We start from the raw sequence: 19,444 nt of genomic DNA on the forward strand, positions 1-19,444 counted from the left end.
AGGAGTTGATAGCAATAAAGTACTAGAAGAGGAGTGATGGAAAGATTGAGTAAGGTGGAGGGCTTTGGTACACTACCCTGCCCAGAGAGAATCTGGAAAAGGGAATGGATGAGGAAGAAGAAGAAAAGAAGTAAGGAATTTCACGATTTTTCCGAATCCACAACTAGGCTGCCACAAGACAAATATGCACCATGCTAGTCAATTTCACACAATTATGTTCCAGATCCATATTTAGGCTATCAGGCGACAAATATTCGCTACCCTTCACTGTATCATTCAACGTAAAATCAATTTCTAATTTCTGAATGGAATGCGTAAAACAAACACAAAGTGGCTCACTGTGTTATTCACCAATCTTGCTGCCAACCGGCAAACAAAACTGAACATTCCTGAGGCTAACAGCTTGCTCCCCGAAGATCCAACTTATCCTATGAAGTTCAGGAATTCAAGGCCTTTTCCCATTTTCATGCTACTGTAGCAAGGGCTCATTCTTACCCAGGCTGGAAATCATGTTCCTTTCACAAGGGATGATAAATAACATTTTCAGAGCTAGGAAAAATATGATCATACCACGCGGTAATAGCAAGGATTTGTGACGTGATAAGTGAGAGATTTTTATGGAGATTTAATAAGATGAGAATCGGGACTTCGAATTTACGTGCTAAGCTGGAAAATGTGTAAATGAGGAACGCACTAATGAGGTTTCACTGTATTTACATTTTTTAATAACCAAGGAAATTAAAAATAACTTAGTATGACCTAATACCTCGTATGACTCTGGGAGGCAGAAAAAAATTGACCAATTCAATAAAACTAAAGTACCGTATCTTATTTAAATTAACAAATAGCCAAATGAAAGAACTGTACCTTGATATTTTCAGGTTATGAAGTCCAATATTTAATTCATCAACTACTGCATTCTCGCCGGTTGCTGAATCTGATACAGACAAGAACTTGTTTTTCAGAGTTAAGTTTCCAAAGTCCATTAGTAAGGCATCAGAACTTCTTTGATGTGCCGGAATAATGATGACGGGTGCCTACATATAAAATTATCATTGATATTTTGAAAGCACATAAATTATAAATGAGATATCAAATAAATGATATGCTGAAAGTAAGGTGCATTCATCATAGATATAAAATAACAAATACTGAACATAATATACTCAGGAGCTTACACTATCACATTCAAATAATACAAATATGAAAATTAGTCATTGTATTTTTCACACAGTTAGAAAAAGATTAATCAATATTTAAAATAACCGCTTCTAATCCATGTCATAGATGCTACCACCACTTAAAGCTCATTCTGAAGCTATTTCAAGCAAAAAGCTCCAAATAAAATTCAATATCTTACAGAGTTATTCAAATTTGGAAGCACTGTATAAAAATCTTTTCTGTTAGTTTGCAAAGAAAAAGAAAAGTACAAGTAGGAAAAATGTTTCCGTACTGCAACATTTTCCTTAATTGCCTAATATTCTGAAACTGAAAATATATTGTGAAACATTGCAGTTTAATGAGTGGCATGCTTTTTTAAATTTTATTTTTATCAGTGGCATATACTGAGGGCTACCAAGACTACCAGTGAAGCCCAAACCTCAATTGGATGCCGTTATGCATCACTAGACCAAGCGCCAAAAGTTGGTTGCGAGATAATCGCCTTTAAATTTGGTTCTATGTGTAAATTCGAGCGAACATAATTTTGCTAAGTATGGTATTACTGGTATTGTAGGATAATAGATTGTACCTTCTCACCAAATTTCAACATCTTTATACTCGCACTACATAGATTTTCTTGAAGAAATGGCGCTTAGTCTACTGATGCAATTTAAGGTTTTTCTCAAGCGTGAATAATGTATCACGATGCTACACCAATAACCCCCAACTGTTGAGTATCTACCGAGTAAAACTTCAAAAAATATAACGTGGCGGCAGCCATGATTAAAAACTGAATCTCCTACTGTCTGAAAAGGCCCGCTAAGTGCTCGATCCACCACGAGCTGCGCCACAACTCTGGTACATTATTCAAGTTTTAGATGGATAAATTCTAATAATGTTATTTGCTTTACGTCCCACTAACTAATTTTATGGTTTTCGGAGGCGCCAAAATGCCGGAATTTAGTCCCGCAAGAGTTCTTTTACGTGCCAGTAAATCTACCGACACGAGGCTGACGTATTTGAGCACCTTCAAATACCACCGGACTGAGCCAGAATCGAACCTGCCAAGTTGGGGTCAGAAAGCCGGCGCCTCAACCGTCTGAGCCACTCAGCCTGGCTGTATAAATTGTAGAAGGGAAGCTATTCTTTAAAGTCGTTGCTATAACGACTTACTGATTTGAGGAATTTCAACTTATCTGAGTCAAATACAAATGGTAAGACATGAGCCATTGTAGTCTATACAATTTTTTAATGGATTTTCCTTCACGATAGGCCTATTATTTTCTGAGAGTACAGTATTGACGTGATATTTTTAAGCCTGTGGGTAAGTTTTGTTCTGCTTGAAACAGAAAATGTGATTAAAGATATTTTCTGCCATAAATACGCACAAATCACTGGACAGGTAATAAGATTGTTGCTCTCAGTTCATTCAATCTCGAAATCAGGATCTCCATTAAATCCATCTATGTCATCCACGATGTCAGAATCTGCTTGAAGATTCTGGTAAAATTGTTTGGCATCTGCAGGTATAAGGTGCATCAGCAAACCAAAGTATCTTTGTTTGGCTTCAGAGATAGGTTTTCCTTTTGGCCACAAAACTATTAATGCCTGGTGAAAGGGAACTCTACTTTCCCGTGGTCGTCCCGGTCTTGACTTATTTAGATTTACCTCCTGAGATTCACCATCAAATTCTAGAGAATGATTCTCAGATGTAACCTTCTTAGCAAACTGCGTTAGTAGCATTGTCCTTCTCCCTACTTTTGGAAGTACTTGATACATCGCTGAACTTCGTCACTTGATAAACCATTTAAAGATAAAAATTTCATTGTTCCGTATTGAAAGTATTAACGTTAAAAATTAAATAATTGAAAAAGAGGTTCAACCTATTCAATACATAAAAGAAAGGAATGTAGTGATTACATTCTTATTTAATAGAAATTAGAAATGGGACCGGTTTCGACCCTAGTCCAGGTCATCGTCAGCCGTTCAAAACATAAAAAACAAGAAAAACAATGCATATGAAAAAGAATAAGTGAACTCTGGATCGGTATAAGATGAAATATAAATTGATAATTGGGGTAGAAATTGTGAGTCACTTAAAATAAAACAGTACGTAATATTGTGAAAGGTAGTACGGCACACGCAATGATAAGTAAAGTCTCTCAATGTTTATGAATAGTAGAGAACGGTCAAATGGGTCAGTTTTTACACTCTGTCAGGTACAAAGTCACAACACTATCGAACAACATATGAAGATCCATAAATATTTTGAAGTCGCAGACGAATAGATTTATAGAAGCAAACTGCCAGCTCTCGGTGATCAGCGCGGCACATCCAAGGTCATGCGCTGTGGTCTCGAACGCCAAAGTAGAATGGAGAATATCCTGAAGGTCCAGTATTTGCCTCGGTTGCGGGAAGTTAAGTACGTATATATAGAAATATACAACGCAATTCAGTATAATTGAATGAGTAATTGTGCTCCTGCTGAGTTCTTGGAAAACAGCTGACTTGAAAAAACAATTGTAAAGAGAAAAAAATGTAGTAAAAAATGCAATATCGGAAAACAAATGAAAACATATATGCACAGTGCGCTATTTTTTAAATTGAAAAAAATTAGGTCATGATTGAAGTAGTCGAAGTTGGCGCAAGACAAGAGTTAAAATTTGAATGAGGAGAACCGAAATGAAGGTAGTGTTTTGTTTTTTTTTAAATAGAAAAGGTAGAATAAATTAATACTGGTAGAGGAAGAGTGATAGTGAAATAAGAGAAGAATAAAGGAAATTGAAGATAAATGGTGTTGAAGAAGGATAAGATAGGGAAATGAAAGAGGGGTAGTTTAGGGTGGGTTAGGAGGGTGGGTTATTGGAGGTAGAAAATGTGGGTGGGAACTTTGTAAGGCATGGAAAATAGAATTGGGGTTTTGGAATTTGGAATTTTTGAGAAGAAGAATTAGGAAGTCGAAAAGGATGTTGGGTTTTTCAGAAATGTCGTTTAAATTGAAATTAGGGTTGAAGTACTGGTCAAGGTGGATAAAGCAATTTTCAGTTATGTTTAAGAGGGGGCCTTTGTTAATGATCTTAAGTATTTTCATGTCATTTTCAATACTGGTGAAACTATGCTTTGAGTCTTGTATGTGCTGTCCTATGGCAGAGAATCTGTTGTATTTAATGGCGTTGACATGTTCAGAGTACCTGATATTGAAGTTGCGGCCAGTTTGTCCGACGTAGGAGGAATTACAGTTGTTGCATTTGAATCTGTATACACCAGATTTAGAAAAAGCATTAGATTTATTTAGAGATTTAGAGTTGTGTAAGATATCAAGATTTCTATTGTTAGTTCTAAAAGAAATTTTCATGTTATGTTTTTTAAAAATATTAGTTATTTTATAAGCATCCTGAGTGAAAGTGAAGGTGGTAAAAGCAGTTGGTTTTATTGTGTCTTTAGATAAAGTGGTTTTTGGATGGTGTTTGAATTTGTTGATGATGCGGTTTATGAAGGAGTTGTTAAAGCCATTGAATTTAGCGATGTTGCGGATGGTGTTTAATTCGTTATTTAAATCTTTTTTGGACATAGGGGTGTTGAAGGCACGAAAAATTAAGCTGTTATAAGTAGCACGTTTATGAGCTTGAGGGTGCGAAGAATCTTGTCGTATTGTGGTTGCTGTTTGGGTTGGTTTTCTGAAAATTTTGTAAGATAAAGAAGAAGGATGTCTAGTGATAGTTAGGTCTAGAAAATTAAGAGTTTGGTTGTGTTCTGATTCGAGGGTGAATTTAATGTTAGAGTCTAAGTTGTTGAGATGAAGAAGTGTAGAGGCTGCGTTGGTTGATTCTTCATTTAAGATTACTAATGTGTCGTCGACATATCTGGCCCAAAAGAGGATGTTGGAGAAATTATTATTATTATTAATTTTTGTGTTTTCTAAGAAGTCGAGGTAAATTTCAGCAAGAATGCCAGAGGCTGGTGAGCCCATAGCCAAGCCATCTTGTTGATAAATGGTGTTGTCAAAGGTAAAATAATTATTGTTGAGAACTAATTTTAAAATAGACATGAAGTCTTGAATTTCAAGTTTACTTAATAATAATAATAATAATGTTATTTGTTTTACGTCCCACTAACTACTTTTTAAGGTCTTCGGAGACGCCGAGGTGCCGGAATTTGGTCCCGCAGGAGTTCTTTTACGTGCCAGTAAATCTACCGACACGGGGCTGTCGTATTTGAGCACCTTCAAATACCACCGGACTGAGCCAGGATCGAACCTGCCAAGTTGGGGTTAGAAGGCCAGCGCCTTAACCGTCTGAGCCACTCAGCCCGGCACCAAGTTTACTTAGGTTACTGAATTTGTTTAGGTTGTTGTTTATAATGGGGAATAATTTTGAAATTGGAATACTAGGGTACATGTTTACAATGTCAAAAGAACGGAGAGAGAAATTTGGTTGGATTTCAAAATTCTTTAATTTGTTGATTAGATCAGAAGTGTTTTTGATAGATTTGTTGGATAAAAATCGATAATTTTTTAGTAAAAATGCTTGGATGAATTTAGAAGTGTTGTATAGGGGAATGGGTCTGTAATTGATAATAGGACGGATGGGATTGTTAGTTTTGTGAATTTTAGGGAGGGTTTTGGCAGTGGGTAGTCCTGGGTCCATGTTTATTAATTTAGTTTTTTCTTGATCTGTGAGGATAAAGGAAGCGTTTTTTTAAAGTATGTTTGAGTAGGCGTTGGATTTTTGTGGTTGGGTTTTTTTTACTATAGAAAAAGAAGGGTCACTGAAAAAAAATTTGGTTTTATCTAAGTAGTCAGTTTTTTCCATTATGACTAGTGTTGCCTTTATCAGATTTGGTGATAATGAGATTATTGTCATTGATTTTCTTTTTAAGATCTGAAATGATTTTATTATCATTAATTAAATTATTAATATTATTATTATTATTATTATTAAGAGAAATGTTTTTGTTATTGTTAATGAAGATTGTTTCGAGTTTTCTTTTTACTTCATATCTGATTTCATCTTGTTCATCTATTGGCATTGTGTTAATGGCTATTTCAGATTCAATAATTAAATTGGTGGCTGCACTGAAAGTGTTGAGATTGGGCCAATTGTGTTTGAGGCCCTTCGAAAGAATTTAGTTTTCAACATCACTCAGAGTTGTTTTAGATTTACAATGGGAGGATGGAATTGTTCAATAGTTTTGGAGGGTGTGTTGAGGTTCTTAAACTGAAATTTATGTGAAGAAGAGTTGTTCTTAAGAATTTTGAGTTTTTCCTCTAGGGTTTGTTGTTTAATTGACAGTACATGAAATAATTTATTGTCTACTTGAGTTAGGAAGAGGTTCCATTGTGCACTCGGGAGAAGATTAGCAATTTCTAGATGTGTTTCATATAATCTGTTGTTTAAAAATGATTTTTTCTTGTATAAGAAATGGATTTCGTTTTTTAACCAAATTTTGTTGGTTATTCTTTGGGTTTTAAACATGTGAGAAGAAGAAATGTTTTTTCTGGTACATCTTTGAAGAAATTTAGGGGTAAGATTGTAGGATAAGCATTGTTTCAGGAAGTCGATGTCTTTTCCTAATTTAGCGATCTTGATCTTAAGGCCCATGTAAGAGAAGGCTTTTTGTTTAGCTTGGTTAGCTTGTGCATTTAAAGATGAAAATTTCTTTTAGAACTAACAATAGAAATCTTGATATCTTACACAACTCTAAATCTCTAAATAAATCTAATGCTTTTTCTAAATCTGGTGTATACAGATTCAAATGCAACAACTGTAATTCCTCCTACGTCGGACAAACTGGCCGCAACTTCAATATCAGGTACTCTGAACATGTCAACGCCATTAAATACAACAGATTCTCTGCCATAGGACAGCACATACAAGACTCAAAGCATAGTTTCACCAGTATTGAAAATGACATGAAAATACTTAAGATCATTAACAAAGGCCCCCTCTTAAACATAACTGAAAATTGCTTTATCCACCTTGACCAGTACTTCAACCCTAATTTCAATTTAAACGACATTTCTGAAAAACCCAACATCCTTTTCGACTTCCTAATTCTTCTTCTTAAAAATTCCAAATTCCAAAACCCCAATTCTATTTTCCATGCCTTACAAAGTTCCCACCCACATTTTCTACCTCCAATAACCCACCCTCCTAACCCACCCTAAACTACCCCTCTTTCATTTCCCTATCTTATCCTTCTTCAACACCATTTATCTTCAATTTCCTTTATTCTTCTCTTATTTCACTATCACTCTTCCTCTACCGGTATTAATTTATTCTACCTTTTCTATTAAAAAAAAAAAACCACTACCTTCATTTCGGTTCTCCTCATTCAAATTTTAACTCTTGTCTTGCGCCAACTTCGACTACTTCAATCATGAGCTAAATTTTTTCAATTTAAAAAATAGTGCACTGTGCATATATGTTTTCATTTGTTTTCCGATATTGCGCTTTTTACTACATTTTTTTCTCTTTACAATTGTTTTTTCAAGTCAACTGTTTTCCAAGAACTTAGCAGGAGCACAATTACTCATTCAATTATACTGAATTGCGTTGTATATTTCTATATATACGTACTTAACTTCCCGCAACCGAGGCAAATACTGGACCTTCAGGATATTCTCCATTCTACTTTGGCGTTCGAGACCACAGCGCATGACCTTGGATGTGCCGTGCTGATCACCGAGAGCTGGCAGTTTGCTTCTATAAATCTATTCGTCTGCGACTTCAAAATATTTATGGATCTTAATATGTTGTTCGATAGTGTTGTGACTTTGTACCTGACAGAGTGTAAAAACTGACCCATTTGACCGTTCTCTACTATTCATAAACATTGAGAGACTTTACTTATCATTGCGTGTGCCGTACTACCTTTCACAATATTACGTACTGTTTTATTTTAAGTGACTCACAATTTCTACCCCCATCATCAATTTATATTTCATCTTATACCGATCCAGAGTTCACTTATTCTTTTTCATATGCATTGTTTTTCTTGTTTTTTATGTTTTGAACGGCTGACGACGACCTGGACTAGGGTCGAAACCGGTCCCATTTCTAATCACTATGAAATAAGAATGTAATCACTACATTCCTTTCTTTTATGTATTGAATAGGTTGAATCTCTTTTTCAATTATTTAATTTTTAACTTGATAAACCACTCAATGTATCACCACGTAAAAATGTCATCACTATCGAAAACGCGAGCTCCCTCGCTGTCATCCGCGCGCAATGTGAGGAATGTGGCGCTTGGTCTAATGATGCAAACTGGAACGCCGCATAGTCTACTGATGCAATTTACATTTTTACTGATTCCCGCTTTGTCGCTTAGATTTTCTGTTTACTAACAACTAACGGCCTCTTGTAATGCAGTGGGGAATTTTTTATAAATAGTTCAAGCCTTCCTCTATAAGATGGCGCTAAAATCTCAATTTTCGTTAAATGGCGCTTAGTCTACTGATGCATAATGGCATCCAATTGAGAATGATGGAATTCTAAAGCACATTATGATGTATGCATCTGACACATTGTTCCATTAAAAAAAAAACTTGAAAGTAGTGAGAAAAAACGTCGCACGTATTTCTGCGAGCAAGGCAACAGAGACTGATACTGCAACCCTGACTCTCAACCCTCTTCCCTCGACTCCCCCAAGCGGCCTGCTGCTGTATAGGACAGGAGCGGGTACCGGGGTGATAGCTGTGCTAGGCTTCGGTCTGTCAGATCGCCCCTGCTAACTATCAACCATGCGTTGCTCATCATATATACTTCCTTACCTCATACTTCTGATGTAATTATACAGATAACAGAGTGCTGGTATTTCATTCCCGTGTTCTTCTAAATCCTTGTAAGAAGACACTGCAGGGCTGATGTTATGGGAGCAATATAGTTTTCATTTTATTGGCAGATCTGTTAAAATGAAATGCAGTCTTTCAGGTTTAGTGTTCTCTTTTGTTAGCTGGAATCGAACCCATGATCATGGGTCGGACACTACCACTGATCTCTCGAGGAAGATAATTAACCAATGAACGATGGGTACGACCGCTGTAAAATTCAACATCTATATATATATATATATATATATATACATACATAAGAATTTTGTCTGTACATTGCTCAGAATTTAAAAAGGATGGTATTTCTGTATCAGTCATGTCCAAAGTAGCAGGGAATTGAACTTTTTAATTTTCTTTAATTTCTGTCTGTCTGTCTGTATGTACGTACATGCATCACGAGAAAGTGGCTGAAGGGAATTTAATGAAAATCGGTGTGCAGTGTCCGGGAATAAGATGCTACAATCTAGGCCATAAATAATCTTATTCACGCTGAGAGAAATGGTAGTTTAGGGGAAGGCCTAAAATTTAATTCTCTAATATTTATGTTATTAATGGTCTTCTCTTAATGAAAATCGGTATGCAAAGTCAGAAAATAAGTCGCTACAATATAGGCTATAAATAATCTTATTCACGCTGAAAAAATGGTAGTTTAGGGAAGGCCTAATTTTAAATTCTCAAATTTTTATGTTATTAGTGGTCCTATCTTAATGAAAATCAGTATGCAAAGTTGGGAAATAAGTCTCTACAATCTAGGCCATAAATAATTTTATTCATGCTGAGTGGAATGGTAGTTTAGGGGAAGGCCTAAAATTTAATTCTCAAATATTTGTGTTATTAGTGATCCTATCAACAAATACATTACTAAAGTTATATAGCATTAAATTTCTGATCATTTATGTCTTATACATTTTTAACGTACCGGCTATGATGACAGAGATATTCATGAATTTGGATTTTTGTTGCTAAGTCCATATCAGCATCAAGTCACGGGAAAATGGGTAAACAGAATTTAATTAAAATTGTTATGTAAAGTCAGGTAATAAGGAACTACAGTCTACACTATAATAAATCATTTTGTAAGATGCCCTAATATCACAGAGTCGAAAGAAAACTAAATGTGAAGAGGCCTCCCAATACAGAAAGCTCATAACATTGAACAACAATAACATTAAATTGACCATTGTTTGTTGTGATGTGATTCGTGTCTTCTGTTGCCAGTCATGTCCGATAGATGACTGCTGTATACCGAGTATTTTTTAAATTTGCTTTACGTCGCACCGACACAGATAGGTATTATGGCAATGATGGGATAGGAAAGGGCTAGGAGTGGATAAGACGCAGCCCTGGCATTAATTATGGTACAACCCAGCATTTGCCTGGTGTGAAAATGGGAGACAACGGAAAACCATCTTCAGGGCTGTCGACAGTGATTTCGACCCCATTACCTCCCGGATGCAAACTCACAGCTGCACCCCACTAACCGCACAGCAAACTCGCCCGGTCGTACTGAATTTAACAGCCTGCCTGAATATTGGCAGGAAGTAGCTGGGGAGATAGATAACTTTCTTCTTAAGCATGCTATTCCTCTGGTTAATAAATTTTCTGATACTACTGGTACGTAACAAACTGGTTCATCATAGCATTCGAGCTATTCAATCCCTACCCTGAGGCACTGATTGGAATCAGCAGTGTGTATATTTAGCGGAATAATGGCAGAGGAGTGCTCACGGCTGTCTGCGGCCTAGTCATTCCAGCACCGGAACTTTGGACTGTTAGATCGGCATCGTAGCACTGTTCGTTAAAAGTGAGAAAATGTGCGGTTTTTCATTTGAGTGAGAATTTTATATGATAACATTGCTTTTAATCCCTACATTCCTACTGACGGTTTTGTAATGGCCTAAGTTAACTGTAATAAGGAAAACCACAAAGACGGTCTTTCTGGGAATCTCGTAGCGAAGCACGGGTACAGCAGCTAGCTTTTACTTAGTAGTAGTAGTAGTAGCAGCAGCAGCAGCAGCAATAATAATAATAATAATAATAATAATAATAATAATAATAATAATAATAATAATAATAATAATAATAATGGTGCATGGCATCAGTATAGGCTTGGTTGTGACCTAATGAGGATAAAATGAATGGCGAAGACGTCATAAACACCCAGTCCCCAAGCCAGGGGAATTGATGATGATTGATGCTTGTTGTTTAAAGGGGCCTAGGTCATCGGCCCCTAATGGTACAAAATGAGATGTTATGAAATGACAAATCAAAAACCCCAAATCCTCCACTGACCACAATTCAAAATGTGAGGACGAAGAATGAATGGATGGATAGATATGAAGTTAAAACGATCAGTGGAACCGACCCACAGTGCCTCACATGCACAGAAGCTGGCGTAAAACAATAGTATTACTGACCAAGGGACTGCTTCTATAGCACAATACTGAATCAATGATGCTTGTAGTCGAAAGGAGTCCAAAATCCAAGTCATTGGCACCTCATAATGGTACTTATCGCTAGAAAAGTAGAACCATGGTATTTGTCATGTTGCGGTACTAATCAGTAGTAGTGTAGACTCGCGGTATTCCGCTCATTATGGTACTACTCATAGGTAATGAAATTCGGACATGTATTACAGACCTACTGTGTTTTGCACATTGCGGCGCCGTTGACAAGCAACGCAAACCTATGGTGTTCATAACCTAAGTGTACTAACCAGAGGGACTCGTACTATCCCGTGGTGTTCTTCATATAGTGGGTACTAATCACAGGCAAGCCAGAACCATGGGTTCTGTCATCCCATGGTGTCGCTCATATAGTGCTACTAATACTGTAAAAGCCATCACGCTCTCGTTTGCTACTAATCACAAACCCATGTGGTACCTAACATAGTGGTTCTACACGCAAGTAAAAGTGACCCAGGGTGTTCCCTGCGTGGTGGTACTAATCATAAGGAATTTCATGGTTCTAATATAATAATCCCTTGGTCGCCCCTTTTAGTCGCCTCTTACGACAGGCAGGAAATACCATGGGTGTATTCTTCGTCTGCATTCCCCACCCACAGGGGGTTGTGTGTTTGGTCCGTGAGAGGTATTTTGTTTCCATCAAGTCCGCAGGCAAGCCGTTGAGGACCCTCCTATCCGCCACCTGGGATGCGCCATGTGGGAGTATCATCCCTCCCCCTGCTACACCAGCATAGTAGGTCGTGGCCCAGGGGAATTAACAGCATGAGGGGGTTGATTCTTAAAACTGAACCGGGGCCATCAGACCAATGGCAAGCATTCTATCCATTTAGCCACAAAGCTGGACTTTAATTTGCCAAACCTTAGGCTACCATCTCCACTGCTCAGGGATTCACAGTACAACTCAAGCAAGCAACCAGAGTGTATGTGTGGTAAGGTGAATGCGGTGTAACATGATTGGCATTGAACAATATCGAGCGGCGATTGGGAGCTGGCAGCGCAGGCAGAAGACGACAGAGCATGTAGCGAACAAGGGAAAGCTGGGGAAGGTGGGCAAGGCCATCTTGGCAGCGACAGTGATAACTATGCTATTAATTATAGGGGGCATGGAGATGAATCCAGGCCCTGACATGAGCTGGGGCGACTGGGAGAGAATCAGGGGGCTGATAGGAAACGCTGTGAAGACATATACTGGAGATGTACTGGTAAAGGAAATGAGAAAGGAACAAGCTAAGGGATTTGAAGATATGAAGACATGGTTCAAGGAGCAATGGGGACTTACGGAAAAAGAAAAAAAAAATAGAGGAGAATGAGAGAGCAACGGGAGTGCTAAAAGAGCAGGTAAAAAATCTGGAATGGAAAGTGGTGTCTCTGAAGAATGAGCTAGGCCTCGTTAACCAAGAAAGGATGAAGAAATGCATATATATCTATGGATTACAGGAAGAGCAGAATGAAGATAAAGTGAAGCTTATATATAAAGTGGTAGACCTTGTCCAAAACCAGCTGAAACTTAACTTCAGTGAAGTTGATATGGATGATGTCGAAAAGAGTAGGAAATGTGAAAGGTAGGAGGCCAGTGAAAGTGAAGTTGATGTCAACCATAATGGCAGAAATAGTGTTAAAAAACCCAAGGTTCTTACAAGGTGAAAGGATTTGGCTAAACAAAGACTTGGGAAGAGAAGGGACTAAGAATATGAAAATCGTAAGAAAACATTTACGCAAAGCTAGATGCCAAGGTCTCAAAGCATTTATTAAGGATCAAAGGTTGGTGGTAACAAATGGTGTCTAGTGGCGTGTATGGTCTGTAACAAAACTAAAAGACATGGAGGAAGAGCTAAAACAGGAAGAGGAACGATCGAAGCGGCCAAGAGACAGACAGGAGAACACCCAAGAGAAGGGAGAGAATGCAGTAACGATGGCTGAAGAGCCGAATCAAGAAAACAGTGCAGTGCAAGATAGTGTGAGTGAAAAATCAAATGTGCAGGTTCAGGAAGTGTTAACAGATAGTGTTCCTAAAGGAAAAGTGGATACAATGATTGCCGACCTGGGGGGCGGGGGACAAGAAAGAGAGAGATCTTATGACCAAGCGGATAAGCAAGAGTCTGAAGGACCTGTGGGGGAAAAGAAATAAAGTCTTAGAAGATAAAGAGAGGAAGGATGACAATAAAGCGTCAAAGAATGATGGAAGGGAGGTAGAAGCTGAGAGCGAGAGGGTGACATGAGTTAAAATTAAGATGGTGGTTTGAAAGGTAGAGGAAAAAGCTATAACTAGACTGGAAGATAGGCTTTGTTAATATTGAAGGTGTATTGAGTAAAATAGGTAACATAAAAGTGAAAAATTGAATAGAAAGATTTGATATTGTAACATGTTTGGAAACATGGCTAGAAGTAGGCAGGGAGATAACTTGGGGGGAATTCACAGTGAGGCACAAGTCAAGAAAAAGATTAAGTAAAATGGGCCATCTGCCCAGAGGAATAGCGGTGCTAGTCAAAGAATAGTTGAATGAATGTATAGAGCATATTGAGAGTGACCTTGAAGGGGTTATGTGGATAAGATTTAACATGGGGAGAGAGGCAGGGAGAGGGAAACATGTGTGCTTAGCTTTTGCCTACTGTCACCCCAAGGAATCTCCATATGCAAAATGATAAGTTCTTTGAGGAATTATCATTAGAAACTAGAATCATTAGAGGGAGGTATGAGGAGGACAGAATATCGGTACTCGGAGACTGGAATGCCAGAATAGGCGAGCGAAGTCAGAGGTATAGTAAAGAAGGAGAGTTAATGGTAAGATCAGGAAGAAGTAGTAATGATAAGGTAATTAATAACTACGGTAGAAAACTTTTAGAATTACGCGAAGTTGGGAGTTTCTTCATTCTGAACAGCTATTGGGAGGAGGACAGAGAAGGCAAAATGACCTATATTACTGAACAAGGAGGGGGCGTTATTGACTTACTAATGAGTTCAGAGGACGTGCTAGATAACATCGAAAGCATAGTGGTGGAGGACTGGACCGAATCGCATCACATTCCGGTATGGGTTAGATTGGTGAGAAGGAGAGAGGAAAGCAAAGAGGATGAGAGAAAAAGTCTGGTAGAGTGGGATAGTGATTATATTAAATATATATGGACAGAGAACACAAAAGGAGAGCTAGACGCACTTATGGATAAAGAGATACAATTAATTAGAATTGGCTGGAAAAGGGTGCTGGAGGAAAATAATATAGATAGAGCGCTGGAGTTATTAGAATATCTTGTAAGGAGAGTGGCATGGGCAATCAAGCACAGCAGAAGGGAAAAAAATAGAATGTGATGGTTGGTATGACAGGGAATGTGGGATCCGCAGAAAAGCAGCGTTAAGAGCAATAAAAGAGTACCATCAAACGGGGTGATTTCGGACGGTTTTGAGGTTATTTTCGTCTTAACTCACGAAGGGAATCTTAAACGGTATTGTTTATCATCCTAATAATGAGGAATATATCCAATTAATATAATACCCTACAAACGAGAAATATACGCCAATGCAGTATATCCTGAGAAAACAATAAGTAGTGTCCGAATTCCTCCCCCCCCCCCCCCCTGTACTTCGGGGTGATTTTGGACGCACATGCATTTTAAACCACTGTTCAAAGTTTCAAAGAGTATTAGGTGATTTTGGACATAAATAGTCCTTTATTTCAATTCTTCATTCTTTTTGCTTTAGTTTTGTGATATTTAAAGTGTTCTGAGTGTGTCCAAAATATGACTCGCTGGTTAAAATCATTGTAATGACAAATGTAATGTGTTACTGATTGATCTTTTCTTTCTGACAAGGTAAATGTAAAGTTTTCCGGTCTAAATTGAAATATTAATAGTTATAAACTGTACAGAGATCCTACTGAGAAATCTTAATAATTTTTCTTACAAACGATACAAAACAAAAAAGGTCGATACAATGAACATGTAATTGCCACGGCCTATAAATTTAAAATAAGTTTTCTTTGAAAATAAATATTCCTCTCTTCTCAACTTGGACTGGAAGTATTTTTGAAATTTGTTCTTTAGCTTTTGTATTCTCAACAGGGATGTTAGGGAACACAAACACTTTTCTGCTGTTTTTATATGGGTGCAAGAATTTGACATCCACATCCCTTGCACAAATATTTCAGGCCAGGCCAAAATACTGCCTGTATATTCTTTGTTCCTCAACTTGTATTTATAATCTGCAACAAGGAAAGCCTCTTCTTGCAACACCAGAATGTCATTATATTCATTGTGTGCTTCATTGCAATCATTTTCACTGCTGCTGCCAGCGCCATCACTTGTTTCTGCACTGCTTTCATCTTGGCGGAAGTCACGGCCAAAAATCGACTTCCCAGGAAAAACATTTTATTTGCGGCGGCGGTGGGAAGTAACAGGTTGTGTTGGGTTGGAACATGGCTGGAGGGTGACAAGCTTCCTTGAGCATTTCCTTCTTCCTCATTTAGCATTGGTTGTCCTCCTATTTTTCGGATGTACAATCCACACTTTATTTTGCAGGGTGAACCAAGGCATACCATAGAAATCAAATGCTTTCCTATAAGACAACATGCCACTTTTAATACCACGTACAGCTCTTTCTAATAATTTTGGTTCATAATCACCCCTCGAAGCAGCTTCTTTCTGCCTCTGATAATTTCTAGGCATTGTACGAAATCACCCAGACTGCCTTCAATTTTCAGTAAAATGTGCGTAAAGCACTATTTTTCACTAAATCACAGCAATCGTTTATAAACACTTCAGTCAGTTGATCTCACAAAGAACCATAGTTATAATGTATTCCTTCCGACCGTGACAATCGAAAGTATCCACTTAATGATAATGTATGAACTTTTAACAATGCCAGTACACACGGAAAATTTTCCAAAGTATGAAGTCGATTCGTAATAAAAAGCACAGAACGTGGGAAACATTACCTCAAGGTCAAACTAAAACGCGCGTGGAAGTGCAAAGCACTGGCGGCTTGTTGCTATGCGACAAAATACGGCAAATCTACCATACGGTCCGAAACCACCTCTGTGTCCGAAATTGCCCCATTTAACGGTATAGAGCAAAAGGATGGGGCAAAGATCGAGAAGCATTTTGCAGGCTGAGGAAAGAGTACAAAAGCAAAATTGCAGAGAGGAAGAAGCTGTGGTTGAAAGACCAATCAGAGCTAATAAACAGGGAATGCAGAATGAATCGAATTGAATAAATGTGGGAGAGAATAAATATGAATAATAAAGGAGGGAAGGGACTGAAGAAAATGAATATTGATTATGTACAGTGGGTGGCATATTTTAGTGAGCTATTAGGAGGAAAGGACGATTAGGAGTATAAGGAAAGAAAGCAGGCCTTGTGGTCTAATGTGGAAGTAAGTATACACGAACTAGGTAGGGACTTCACGCTAGAAGAAGTACAGGGGGTGATAGGGAAACTGAAGATGAAATCAGCGGGGCTGAGGAATGGTATGAGTAATTTATGCTGGAGACAAATAAGTAAATACACCCAGTGGGAGAAGGAATTGTAAAGCTATTCAACAGGATTTTCAATGGGGCAAAGGTACCGAAAGAATGGGAATATGCGATAATATGCCCAATATATAAAAAGAAAGGGAATAGAAATTTACCTAACAAGTACTAAGGTATAACTCTTTTAGATTCATTGAGTAAAATTTACACAGGAATCTTAGCAGACCGACTAAGGGATTGGGCTCAAAATAACTGTATGATCTCCAAATATCAGGGAGGATTCAGGAAGGGGAGGCAAACAATAGATAATAATAATAATAATAATAATAATAATAATAATAATAATAATAATAATAATAATAATAATAATAATAATAATAATAATAATAATAATCGTTTGGCCTCAGCTACCGTTTGCAGACATTTCGATTTGACGCCATCTGGCTGTCTGCTCGTCAATTTCGACGTTTCATTTTACTCTAGGTCCGCTAGATGGCAGACAGAGTACACCGGATCTCTCTTGGGCATCTAAGGCTGAGATTTAATTAATTTTGTCGGGTGAATACCAAATGTATCACCAGAGATCTTTTACATGCCGACATCATATGACATGGAGTGTCGAATGGACTTTTTTCCGCCCTTCAAAAATCCGACTACCTCTGCCGGGTTTGAACCCGCTATCTTGGGACCCGGAAGCCGACACTCTACCACGGATCCACAGAGGCAGCTTAAACAATAGATAATACCATGATTGTGAAATTGATAATGGAAAAATACATGGTGCGGGAGAGAGGAAGCATATTTTTGGCGACGGTCAATTTTGAGAAAGCGTTCGACACCGTGAGTAGAAGAGCGTTAATGGAAAAATTAGGGAGGCTGGGAGTCTCTAGAAAAATGATACGTGCGATAGAGGCACTGTATCAGAGTGTATATAGTAGCATCAAACTAGAGGACAATGTAATGAGCAAACCGATAGAATGCAAGCTGGGTGTTAAACAAGCCTGCAAATTATCGCCCATATTATTTGTACTATTTATAAATGATATACTGGACGGGCATGGAGGGGCTAGCTGGGCTGTACCGGCGGTGGACAATATAGAGATACCCAGGCCTGATATTTGCTGATGATATTCTGTTAATGACGCTGACTACGGGTGGATATCAGAAAAGTTTGGATAAATTAGCAGATTACGCAAATAAGTGGTCGCTGAAAATTAACTATAACAAATCAAAGGTGATGATTGTAAGTTAAGATGAAGAGAATAAAAAAAGTAAGACAATGGAGGGTCCAGGGGATAAGAATAGAGGAAGTAGATAGATTAGAATATCTATGAGTGATACTAAATAGCAAAGGAAGATGGGATGACCTCATCAAGAGATGCAAATTGAGAGTGGGTTGCAGCTCTCGCTGCAATAAAATTTCTAGTCGCCAAGTACCCAGGGATAAGCTATAAAATACTGAGGCTAGTGCTAAAAACTCTTGTCCTAAGCAGAGCTTTATATGGGGTTGAATTATGCAGATTAGAAAAGAAAAGGGTTACCCTGAACCAAATAATATATAAAATCAGAAAGGCTGTTATGAGATTACCGCAATGCATAGCCAATGTGGGGGCATTAATCCTATGCGGAGAGTTCATCGAGATAGATTGTGTTAAAACGGTATTAAATTATTGGTCTAGATTAAAACAGCGTGGAGGGTGTATTTTGCACCAGGAAGCGTATAGATATGAACTGGAAGGAATGTATGATGAGTGTTGGCTAGCAAAAATTTAAAGTTATGTTGAGAATTTGGGTATGGGATATATTTGGCGGGAGGGATGGAAGGGGAATAACAGCAGAATGCTGAGGGCCTTGACAATGAGAATTAAGGACATTCAGATGCAGAATTGTTTGGAAGAAAGTAGACAAAGGCCCTCGCTCAGATTATTCTATGAGTTCTACCAGATTTTCAACTTAAGTGTAAGATTCGGAGATAGAAGATTAAAGGGTGGGATATTATGGTGCCTGATGGGATTGCATAGAAATAGGGGATGGATCAGGAGCAAAGAGAGCTCTCAGTGCATACTACGTAAGGTTCAGTATGATGATCTACATTTACTTTGTGATTGTACAGGGACAGTGAAACTAAGGGCAAAGATTCTAAATGTGAAGCAGCGAAAAATGTGTAGGCAAGAAGATGAACAAAAAATTACTGTATGGATAGCAAACCAGTGGAGAAATGACAGCGGCCTGAATAAGTTCTTATGCGCAGTAAAAAAGCAACGTCTAATCAATCAAAGGAAACTTTCACCCCATCAATGCAGTAATTAGAACTGAGAGGAATTTTCCTATTTGTGAAACTAACAAACCTGACTTTTATCCTCGTTTATCATCATACCATTGCCTACTGTCCATCTCACAACATTATCAAGGTAATCTTGCAGTTGCTCTCAATCTGGAAACTTATTTATTACTCTGTACAGAATAACATCATCTGCAAAAAGCCTTATCTCTGATTACACTTCTTTACACATATCATTGA

General features: G+C 37.9%; 1 protein-coding gene across 1 annotated transcript in view; it reads right to left on the minus strand.

The window, feature by feature from the left end:
* Nucleotides 1-19,444, minus strand: part of LOC136885511 (intermembrane lipid transfer protein Vps13) — a 1,358,975-nt gene that overhangs the window by 624,606 nt on the left and 714,925 nt on the right. The window contains exon 28 of the mRNA XM_067158109.2: nt 868-1,037. Within this exon, the coding sequence (XP_067014210.2) occupies nt 868-1,037 (170 nt within the window). The remainder of the gene's footprint in view (nt 1-867; nt 1,038-19,444) is intronic.

This window comes from Anabrus simplex, chromosome 1 (genome assembly GCF_040414725.1).
Source record: "Anabrus simplex isolate iqAnaSimp1 chromosome 1, ASM4041472v1, whole genome shotgun sequence".
NCBI lineage: Eukaryota > Metazoa > Arthropoda > Insecta > Orthoptera > Tettigoniidae > Anabrus > Anabrus simplex.